At 48.9% G+C, this 11,853-nt stretch overlaps 1 protein-coding gene across 1 annotated transcript; it reads right to left on the bottom strand.

Annotated features, from left to right (window-relative positions):
- Positions 1-1,247: 1,247 nt before the first annotated feature.
- Positions 1,248-10,639, bottom strand: LOC113973173. The gene is made up of 9 exons (XM_027694957.1): positions 9,506-10,639; positions 8,857-9,202; positions 6,520-7,626; positions 5,536-5,601; positions 4,465-4,565; positions 3,670-3,734; positions 2,916-3,067; positions 2,679-2,831; positions 1,248-1,567 (listed from the first exon to the last, which is right to left on the bottom strand). Exons 1-9 carry the CDS (start codon positions 10,637-10,639, stop codon positions 1,248-1,250), a joined length of 3,444 nt encoding a protein of 1,147 aa, XP_027550758.1.
- Positions 10,640-11,853: the final 1,214 nt, after the last annotated feature.

Genomic DNA, 11,853 nt, shown 5'->3' with positions numbered 1-11,853 from the left:
CTCTCACCTGATTTTCACAACACTGCCATTTATAACACCCCCGTCTGTACCACAGCCCCCTCCTCTGGCAAATCCCCCTCCACATTGCGAATGTTGCTTCTTCCCCAGTTCAACAACTAAAATAAAAGAACTGCCTTTTGGGAGTGGCAGGGTTGGGGAGCAGGAGATGGAAAAGAGTTATTCTAGGGAAACATCTCTTCACCTATATCCTCACCATTTCCCTCCAGAGAAACACAGCAGAGCCTTTTCCAAACCCTGAGCTGAGCATATATGCATGAGCAAACCGCTTTATTCAGCCCACACCTCCACAGCACTGCTTGGCCAAAGCTGCTCAACAAGCACAAAGACACTGTCCACAAGCTGCACGAACTGGTCCTATTTCACTCAGGGACCCCCAGTTCCAGCCGTGTCCCATATCTGGCAGCGTCTCCCAGGCCAGCTGCATCCAGCGCCCTGCCTGGGTTTTTGGTGGCAGACAGCTCCCTCCAGTGGGGCGTTTGCGACCACACCATGCACACTTCTTCCCGGAAAAAAAGAGATAATTCAGATTCTAACCCCCTTAAACCGAAAAAATAGAGAAGTTAGCAGCCTCCAGCTGCAGGACAAGCTGGGGAGGCACCTGTGCTTTACGATTGGGGTGGTGGTGGTGCTTTTTGCAGCCAGCATCCCAACAAACAGCATCCATGCAAGCACCAAAAATGCCGTCTGCATCATTCAGTGAGAGGGGGCCCACCTGCCATAACATGACCAGGATTCTCACCAAAACTTTAAATCAAGTTCTGGAGGTGTTCCTCAGCCAGGGTGGAAGTAACACCCCACAGATATTCAGATTGTGCCAAGGCTTCCTGTAGAGCTCTGCCTGAGTGGCAGGAGAAAGCAGGCAGCACTGAGCGGGATGCAGAATAACTTTTAATTTCTTAAATTAAGCACCAAAACATCTTATTTCCTTTTTTCCTTAAAAAAAAAAACAACAAACTGTTTAATTTTCACATACTGACAGCTCTGTGCAGCTCTTTCGCAGGGTAAATCAGCAGATGTACAGCAGTGTGGAGCAAGCATTTTGCTGAGTGAATATTAAAAAAAAAATTAAATCACAAGACTAGGAACACTGTTGTGGGATATTCATGGTCCATAAAACACAGCAGAAGGGTTTGCACAGCCAGTGGCTTGTGTCAGCTGCGAAAGGCAGGAGTGACTGCGCAGGTCACTGGGGCCACGGGGGGAGGGGGGGAAGATTTGCAGCTCCCTCAGAGTGGAGAAGACTGCTCCAGAAAGACTTGGCACACCTCTCCATGGTGGGCACGGGCACTCCACAGCCACTCAGGGGGCCTGGCCCGCAGCTTCAGCTGGAAGGGGTCCAGGCGCAGGCACTCCCCCAGGTCATGCAACTCCATCTCTGGCTCCTCCACGGCCCTCACTGATGGCTCCTCAAGGCCTGGGCTCCTCCTGGGGTGCCGTCTCCACGTGGCTGTCACACAGAGGATACCAGCAGCCACCAGCATCATCAGGACAGACACGATGGCTGCTCCCACCAGGATGTCAGTGTGATGGAGGAAGAAGCTGATCCCTGCCAGAGAAAGGTCACAGCCTCATCCCAGGGGCCATTGCCCCAGAGGCCCCCAGTGTGCTCACAAAGTCCCCCACATTGTGACTGCAGTGCTCAGGGGTGAGACCTATATCTGTGGGTGCTCCTCTTCTTGTCTCCTGCTGTCCAGAAACCCTCACTTACACCTGCCCTCAGGGCAGAGCATCTCTCCCAAACATCCATCCCAAAGAAATATTTAGACCGAGAGCCAGCCTGCAGGAGCATCACAGGCATGGTGTTACCCCAGGAGAACCCCAACAGAGTAGAGCCATTGTCAAACCCACAGGGACTAAAAGACCTGCTGCCATTCCCATCCAGGCCAGAAGGGACCCTCTCCATGACCCAATGGATAAACATGAATTTATAAAATTATCTATACCTGAATATAACCAGCTGATCTGGATAGACTTAGACTGCACAACTGGTTAATTAACTTGCAGTCAGTAGGATGGGTGAGAAATTATACTTGGCTCACAGTTATATATTTTGACTCACATTGAGGTTTAAGCCACTGCAGGGATGTGAAATAGTTTTGGTAAAGCAGCAGCAGAGTTTTGAGTACATATTACAGAATATTGCTGTTTTTCAGGCTGCAAGGCCCCATTACTCTGCAAGATTGGATTAGCCATCTCTGATTATAGTCAAGCATCATGTGCCATCTGCTCAACCTTGTGTCAAATACATCAGGGGAGCTCTGGAGTAGACACCAGGAACATCAAAGTCCTTCTCACCAAGATCTACACAGTGTGACAGGAGAACACAGGACACTACCAGGAGTGACCAAGTTTGCTGATCACATCAGTTACAGCAGAGGTAGCTCAAATCACCCTTGACCTTGCTTATAACTTCAAGGCTCACGTGCCAAGTTGTAACCCTGATACAGGGAAAGTAGCAGACTGGGGAAAGGGAGGCTCATGGAGAGGTTATAGTGCCAGCTGCAAACTGCCTTGCAAAGATATTATACATCTATATAAGGACATCTAAAGCCACCAGTTCAGTAACATCACATATAATAGTGCACCAATTACTCAACCACACATACAAGAAAACACCCAGCTGCAAGAGAAAGCTGAACTGCTGTTTTGTCCTCTACCTGATCGGGGAGTGCGGATGCAGAGGGTGCCGGACTTGGTGGGAGAATGATCCTCATAGCCCTGTTTGCAGCGGCAGAGGTAGGTGCCCACGCCATTGAAGCACTCTGCCTCCTCCCCGCAGAGGCCAACCCCGGCATTGCACTCGTTCACATCTGTGATGGGGAATAGGTGCCCTAAGTCAGATCAGACTTGGCATAAAAGGGCTTCTCCCAGGGGAAAAAAGGTGAACCACCCACCTTCAACAAACAGCGAAACAAGCTGCAGCTTCTCTGCTCCGACTGAGGTGCCAAGCAGCTCCTTCAGCTGGGAGTGCAGGAGCAGAGACACATTCCTCTCCTCCGGCTTCAGGTGCAGCCAGAAGGTGAGCAGGAGGTTGGCATCCCTTGTGCTGCAGGCGGGGGAGAGCCCGGGGTAAGACAGGAGGAAAGAGTCACAGCAGGCCCACCAGCTCCGATAGCACATTTAGACCTTCCACCCACTCCTATTGGATCGTGGCGCTGCAGGCTCTTGCAAAAATTATTCGTGACAAGAGGCAGTTTTGTACTTGGACCAAGGGAAAAAGGAAAGCCCAACTCCTCATTTGGAGCTAGGCTGAAGTGACTAGACATTTGTGTAAAGTGAATTGTAGTGGCAATCTGAAGTCCCAGATAAGCCTCAGCAAAGTGTGGAAGGACCTTGCTGGCAGCTCCCAGCTTTATCCAGCAGGCTTTGTGGGGCAAGTGTGAGAATTCTCATTTTTCTCCAGAGTTTAAATCTATCTTAGACCTATGTAGGCCTCAGCTAGCACTAAACATCAGTTTTCACCATCTTTCCTCTAGAAAACAAATTATTTTTTTTTTCTAATTTCAGGACAAGTTACAGATCACAGGAGAGGAGAAAGCACATGTGTCTGCCTGGGGAAGGAGAATGAGAACGCAGACAATACAACCAAAGAAATATTACAGGTTGTAGCAGTCACCTGCCAAGACAGCAGCACAGCAGTAACCCTACCTTTTGACATCATTTAACTTTATTTCATTGACTCTGTTGGCAGGAAGTTTCAGGTTCTTCTGTATCTGCAAAGGAACAGAGTGACCAGTGCTGATTTGATATTTGACAGGAGTATGACAGCAGTTTCTTTTCTCAGTCTAACTCCCCATCCTGCTCTTCCCCTTCACAAACCACCTGGGATGCAGTAGATGTCCCATAGCCCACCGCTCTAAGCTTTTTGTTTAGGAGAATACTAATTATTCCCATGTGCTTAGCTTCAGCTCAAGTCCCAAACACAAAAGTGAATTTGGAAAAAGGAAGGGCAATAGTAGCCCCAAGTAAGTGGGTATGAAGGCATTGGAGAGCAGCAGTTGAAGGATAGCAGCTTTCTAGGCGAAGCAGGAGGCTGAACCCTGTAGCTCCTCCAGTCTGCATTCCAGAAAGGAAGTTTAGGTGCAGCCCTGAAAGCAGATGCTCGCCCACTTACCCACTTCTAGGCTTTGGCTACAAGCTGCCCCATTTCCAGAGGTGACTTACAGCCCTCAGTTGGTTGTATCCCTGTATCTGAAGTGCTTTTCTGCTGCCTTGTGATGGCATGGTGCTATGAAGGGCTAAATACCAGGCACTGCAGCCAGGCACCCCTGCCAGGGCATCAGAATTGGCCTCAGATGATGAACAGCAGAAGCAAGTAAGATACGGGTTCATCATGTGCTTTAGCAGAAAATCTCTGGAATGCATGGCACAGCATGGTCTCTTCTAATTAAAGATTTGGGACATCACATGTGTTTTTCTCCACCTCCCCATACCCAGACTTACATGGTTCTTCATAGATTCAAGAAGACCCTTTCGGAGCTCACTTCCACCATGAGGAATCCAGTCCTTGGGTTTGACTTCCATAGTTACTTCGAACAGCACATCTACAAGAAGACACAAGATGCTGCACGTTCAAATCCACATAACACCAACAGGCTCCTTAAATGAGTTAGTCCTAAAACATCAGCACTAGCAGAACAAATCCATAAGGACATGCTTGTGCAAGTCAGTGCCACGTGGGTATTTCCAGAGGCTATGCATCAGGTAGAGCAAGTTGTTGAGTAACAGGTGAAAACAAACCTTAGTTGATGCTCATTGCTGAATACAAGAATTGATCTTTCAGTGAAAAAAGTATAAATAATGCATGTCCAATCACATTCACATGTCTTTAGCTATTCTGTTTCCCAAAGCTATGGTCATAATTTGCAATGGAATCTAAAAGCCCACTTCTCTCACCCATCTCTGGGATGGGCTCAAATAAACTGCAGTGGTCTGGCTGAATCCAGGCTGGCCCAAATTTTCCAGTCTGCTGTTTAAAACCTATTTATTCATCAATATTTTTCAGATTCAGAGCTCAGACTCCTTCTGTATCAGGTCCTTTTTGCAAGCTGTTTCTGTGGCTTGCTCTGCCATAGAAGCCCAGCATTATGCTACCTAGTTGCTAGTCCTCCCGTAAGGGGGTTTTGCTTCTCTCCCTGGTCTGAGGAGCAGGACTTCTGCAGGTTTCTGGTTCCAGTAGTCAAAAGGTGTCCATTGGAATGTATTGGAGGAATTGAAGTTCATTCACCTTAGAAAATTCTTCTTTAAATAGCCAACAAGTAATGCTTAAACTTGAGCAAGCCAGCATTTATGACAGGCATGTGAAATCAGGTTTCTCCAGGAGAGGTACAAAGCGGTCAAAGCACAACTGTGGGATTGCAGTGATATCTTAAAAACTAACATCTTCAAAGTGGCTACTACTCAGAAACAACCCCCACTGATTTCTAAATTTAATGAGCAGGTGATGTCCGGCACAGCCCCAGTCAGCTCACTGAACTTCGGACAGTGTTTTAAGACACGCTTAGCATGACTCACCTCCGGGATGGTGCTGGGACTGCAGTGCTGTGCCATTCTCCAGAGATGTCAGGGCAGAAACTAGGTCTGTCAAAGAAAGGAAAAGCATCAGGCTGCTGAACTCAATGTACAAGTAATGGGGGAGGAAAAGGACATGAGGTCTTCGTCACTTTGCAAGAAGAGTGCCACATGCCAGCTCCTTTTTTCCAGTTTTTTCTATTCTTTATACTGAAATTAAATATCAAGCTCTAAATACAATCTACTCTTCTCTGTAGTGGAAAGCGCTCTTTAGAAAGAAATCACCCCAATAAACCCCATTTCCATTTCTGGTTGCAGATGAAGTGTTATCCCTGCGAAGCCACTGGAGCTGCCTTGAAGCCCAACAGAGCAAAACTGCTTGTGCATTACATGCCAGAAAATGTAAAAAAAAGCTAAATAAAATGTACAATGGAGGGGCAAGAACAGTTTGGAGGGGAGGAAACACCAATTGAAAACATATTCTCTTCTACCTTCTGGCAGAAATTAATGCATATCAGTGGCTAAATATTTCTGTGAAAGTAGTCTGCCATCAACTCCTAGGAGACAAACGTCTTTTTTTCCCCCCTTCTCCAACTTCTGGAGCTCAAACTCTGTGATCATACCTGGGAGCACTGTGACAGGCTACATAGGGATCAATGCAAGCCAGAGATGTTTAAAGCCAGGATAACATTCACAGAGGAGAGGCTGGCTCCTCTGGTTAATTCAAAACACTTGGATTAGAAACCAGCCTGTCCCTATTATGAGTAGTGTCATCCCATAGATAGCCATGTTATAGCAGATAATTCTGTCTTCTCAAGTACCTCCTGCCCTGTATACAGGAGTCAAGAGTGCTACTGCATGGACCAACTGAAGGTAAAAGCCATATCTACAAATAAAACCTCTTAAGAGAGTGATGCATCATTGGAGATGGATATCGCACAGTGTCAGGCATCAGTTCAGCCACAGATAACTCAAAAAACACCTTACCTAAAAGCTCTTCAGTCCTTTCCCCCGGAGACACTGTATCACCAGCAGTCACACCAGGAGAGGGGTAGAGAGAAGGTTTTGTACTGGTGTCTAGTGGTGGCTCTTCCAGCACTGGTGCCTGTGTGTGATGTGTAGCAGCAGCCACTTCTTCTGACAGGCTGTCACTGACCTGACCCAGACTGGATGATTTGTCAGAGACACTTGTGCTGCTGCTGGGCCTCCCTGAGAAAGGAAAACCAGTTGAGTGACTTGGGACTATGGTGGCCAGGGCAGTTACTGGCTCTACATCTCCCTTGGACAGCCCCAAGGCAGATGGCTCAGCTTTACACCCAGTGTCTTGCCCAGCTGGAGCTGTCTCCACCAACACGTCATCTTCAGTTTCTCTGCCCTCAGTGCTACCATCCTGAAGGCTCTTTTCCAGCTTGGTTTCATCCTGCAGCTGACCATCCTCACTCAGGTCAAGCTTGCTCAGGTCAGTACCAAACCGAGCATCTTCCGTGAGATCAGGAGGGTGTTGGGCCTTTCCATCTGGGCTCACAAGATCAGGTTGAATCCTACCACCAGCAGGTGCAGCTGGTGGGCCTGGAGAGGCACTGAGCATGGACACCAAACCTTTTGTTGCCACTGTCCTCCAGCTCTCTTTTTTAGAGGTCTCCTGGACAGGCTCTCGGGGAGCCGCTATGGTATCGTTTGAAGAGCTCACAGCTTCAGAGTCTCTGAATATGTAATACTGTCCCTTAAAATATTTGTATTCATGGCTTTGGGAGCCACTCCCTGACATAAACAACACCTGGACCTCAGTAGCTTGCGTAGCAAAGACCACAGTGCCTCGGTTGTGGCAGGCATACACCACTTTGGTTTCCACACTTGATGAGACCCCCTGGAAGATGATCTTGTCCTGGTTGTTGCCACAGCCCTCGCTCCCCTCAAATCCCTGGACATAGATGACAATGTGCTTCTGGGGGCCTGCCCAGATGGTCCAGTTGCACCAGATGTTGGTTTTAATGTCAGCATGCAGCGGAAGGTAAAACACCCCAGACCCATCCCGAAAGATGAGATGGCAGCTCCTGAGGGGAAAGTACTCCATTGCCCAGGGAGGTCCCAGCTCTGACACATCAGAAACACAGAAAAGAAACATGTAATCAAAGGTCATTATATGCATCAAGACAACATGGATATCACACTTCCAGGAGCACTGCAAATTGCCACAGAAGAGGCACCATTTCAGACACTCTCCTGCTGCAATACTTCTATAGTTTCAGGCCCTGGAGCCACATATCCACTCTACAATTGGAGCTGAGCTTCTATGAGGGGCTGCACAAAGCAGAGCCAATGCCAGCCAGCTCCAAGATAGACTCACCACTGGCCAAAGCCAAGTTCATCATCAATGGTGGCAGCGCCTCAAGAATAACATAATTAAGTAGAGGAAAAAATCTGCTGCACAACAGCAGCCAGAAGGAAGGAGTGGACTGTGTGAAACAACTCTGCAGACACCAAAGTCAGTGAAGAAAGAGGGGAAGGAGGGGCTCCAGGCACTGGAGCAGAGGTTCAGCTGCAGCCCATGGAGGGGCAGCTGCGTCCCTGCAGCAACCCACATGAGAGCTAATGCCCAAAGGAGGCTGTAGCCCCATGGGAAGCCTGTGCTGGAGCAGGCTGCTGGCAGGACCTGTGGCCCTGTGGAGGGAGGAGCCCACAGTGGAGCAGGTTTGCAATCCCACAGCAGACCCATACTGGAGCAGCCTGTTCCTGAAGGACTGCACCCCGTTGAAGGGACCAACACTGGAGCAGGGGCAGAGTGTGAGGAGTCCTCCCCCTGAGGAGGACAGAGCAGCAGAGACAATGTGTGATGAAGTGACCACAGCCACCATTCCCTGTCCCCCTGCACCTCTCAGGGCCGGGGAGGAGGCAGAGAAACCAGGAGTGCAGTTGAGCCTAGGAAGAAGGGAGGGATGTGGGAAAGCTGTTTTTAAGATTTGGTTTGATTTCTTATTATCCTACTCTGATGTGATTGATAATAAATTCAACTGATTTCCCCGAGTTGAGTCTGGCTTGCCCATGACAGTAACAGGCAAGTGATCTCTCCCCATCCTTATCTCAATCCACCAGCCTTTTGTTATACTTTTTCCCCCCTGTCCCACTGAGCAGGGGAGTGAGAGCAGCTCTGGTGGGCACCTGGTGTCCAGAAAGGGTCAACCCACCACACTTCTCTCCAGAGAGCAGGTTATGATGGCCAGGTGGAGATTGCAGGTGAAAGACAGCCTTGGCCTTGCCCTCACCAAGTACTTCTGGCCTTCTGAAGATGGGCTGCACCAAAATTCAGAGTACTGAAAAACCTACCAGCGTCTTTCCATTGCTGTCCTTCTGGCACCTGGGTGTTTCTGGATACATCAGAGGGATCCCAAGGCTTTTGGTCTCTTGATAGTGTTCCTCCCCATGCAGCTGCAGAAAGATCAGGGTGTGCAGGAGTGGTGCTGAAGGAGGCAGTTCTCTGCTGTCCTGCACCCACTGGAAGAGCTTCTGTGGTTTTCTGCGTTTTACATCCCCCAAGGACGGAGGCAGAAGCCAGTTTGTCACTAGCAGCTGTGTCCCGATGCTGCACAGGCACCATGTGCTCCTCTCTCCTCACCCCCCAGATGTCAGACAGGGAAGCTGGTGTCACCCCAGAGCCACTGCTCACATGGCCCTTGGGCAGAGGAAGCCCCACACTAACTCCCCCAGAGCTTTCCAGTGGGGAAATATCCATGAGCTTTGTATGTTGGAGGCCAGTTGTTCCCAGCTCAGATTTAGGTACGGACAAGTGCTTTAAACTGCTTTGGCAGCTCGGGCTTCTCTCAGGTAGCAGATGCAAGTGGTCCTTGTTTACCACTTCATAGTGGCTGCTCAGGCTGGGTGTCAGGCTCTCTGCAAGGCCTTCGGCCTCACTGATCGCTGGGCCATCAGCTGGGATGCTCAGCTGGGGATGGCTCTCACCCTTCTCCAAGCTGACTGTGCTGAGCTGCTGGTTCCTGGTGGTACCTGTGCTTTCTTGGCTTTCCCCTCTGCCAGGGGACACAGACTGCGAGTGTGCAGCCGAGTCCAGGCAACTTGTGCGTGTTGGTTTAATAGTAAATTGTAGGTCACGCAGACCTTTTGGCTTCAAAGTAGCACTCAGGGCAGACTGGCTGTCCTCCAGACTCACACCTGCTGGCTGCAGAAGAGGTTCTGCTGCATGCAAGGTACCAAGCAAAGGAGTTTCCAAATGCACACTTGAAAGCCTGTGCATATAACCAAAACCCACAGTGATGTCCCCACTCACAGAGAGACTCTGCCCCCAGCTATCCTGTGCTGCAGTGGGGATTATACCCTCAGGTGTTCCTGTGCCTTGAGCTTCCTGAACCCCCAGCAGCTCAGACCCCAGCTCACCAGGAGCTTTTGTTTCCAGAAGCGGTGTCTTTGCACGTTCACGTGGGATAAGCTCAACAGGACTTTCCAAAGCCATAGTATCCAGAGTGATCCCTCTTTCCTGCATCAGCTCACCACTTAGCACTGTGGTCTTGCCAGGGCTCATGGTGCTACATGTGGTTGCCAAGCCCAGCACATTTCTAAGATTTTCAACACAGCCAGACTGAAAAATACTGCCTTGCTTTGGTGGTTTTGGAGCAGGAGTTTCAGAAATCCCATCATCTTTGGAGGAAGATTCACCTTCCTGGTCTTGGAAGATGTAGTATTTCCCTTTAAACTGTGCATCTCTGCAGTTTGGCAAGTACCTCTTCAGCAACACAACATGGACAGCCTGAGCAAAGGTGGCAAAAACATGCATCTCCTTTTTCCAGCAAGAGTAAACAACACTGTTTTCCACCAGTGAAGAAACTCCTTCAAATAGAATTTTGTCCTCATTATTGTTGCAATCCTCCTTAGCGTTAAAGCCTTGAATATAAATTATTATATGCTTTCTGGAGCCTGCCCAGATTGTCCAGTTGCACCAAAAGCTTACGGGGAAATCACCACGGTATGCTGGAGGAAAAAACTCCCCATACTTGTCCTTCAGAACTCTATGGCAGCTTCTTATAGGCACATATGCCAATATCCAGGGAGACTCTGGCTCTGGAAGACAAGAAGCGACAACGAAGTTTTCCCCCATTCCCCATTCCAGAATTACTAGTCCTTATTAGCAGAAATTATTTTAAAGGTCACTCTTCTCCCCATTTTGCTACCTCCTGGTCCCATTTGCCATTCTCATCTGCAGGGTTAGGCTATTTAGGGATCAAAGCTAAAGGCTCAGGGAATTGCCACACCTGGGCGAGTTACAAAAGCAGTGAGTGCACTGTTACATTTGGTTTCAACACACAGGTGATGTTTGTTGTTTATACACAAAGATAGGAGATAAAGCTCTCCTGAAGGTGTTTTCAATCTCTTTGCTTTAAAGGGCTCAGCCAAGCCAGAAGCCCTTAAAGCCTCAGCAGGATAAGCAACATTAGTATCTTGTCAAAGTGTGAAGCGCCTTCCCTTAAGCAGGAAGAAACACAGTGTTTTCCAAAAACACCATCTCAAAGCTAGAAGAGTCACAGGTTCAGAACAGGTTTACCCTACAGGAGCATAATTAAAGGTTGGGTTGAACTTTTGCTACTTGTTTTAATTGCTGGAGTGCATTGCTCCTGCCTCCAGGACCTGCCCTGTGGTAGGGATTTGGCAGCCACAGGATAGTGGCACAGGCTCTCTCCCACACTAGCACTGATTTTTCCTTACCCCAGCACCTAATACTGATCAGCCACATCCCCTTCCCTCTCCACACCACCCCAGGGCCAGGTTGTTGTTCCTGACTTTCCATACCACTCATTGTTGGCTTGAGGTACCCAACATATTCCGGGTAGAAAAAAAGACTAGTCTGAGAATTAACTCTTACCTGGTTTAACCTTCCGATATTCCTGAGAGGATCCCTGTGCCTATAAAGAAGAAAGAGTCCTGTTGCAGATCCAAGTACCACTGCCCATGCTTATAATGCTGCTCAGAGAAATGCCAATCCAAGTCTGATGGGAAAGGAGCACCAAATCCACCATGGTGGATTGAGGTTTTGCCTGCACCTGGACCAAGCCCCAAGGCCACCTTGTTTATTCCATGTGATAACAAATCTACACCCCTCCCTACGTCCAGAAGCACTGCCCAATTTACACTGTCGGACCACAGCCAATAAAAAACCACGCCCAAAACACAGCAAGAAAAGCCCAGCTGTGCTTTAATCCATAGAGGCCACACAGAGGAGAGAAGGATTTGTAAGCAGGCAGGACACTGCACCCAAGAAGGGAGTTTCCTACAGGCAACTGAGTCCCCTCTTCCCATCACTCACCCCTGGGGCAG

The sequence above is a fragment of the Neopelma chrysocephalum genome, unplaced genomic scaffold (assembly GCF_003984885.1).
Source record: "Neopelma chrysocephalum unplaced genomic scaffold, ASM398488v2 Primary Assembly neopelma1_99, whole genome shotgun sequence".
Classification (NCBI taxonomy): Eukaryota; Metazoa; Chordata; class Aves; order Passeriformes; family Pipridae; genus Neopelma; species Neopelma chrysocephalum.
The sequence above is the reverse complement of the archived record's forward strand: the minus strand, read 5'-3'. Positions and strand labels throughout refer to the sequence as shown.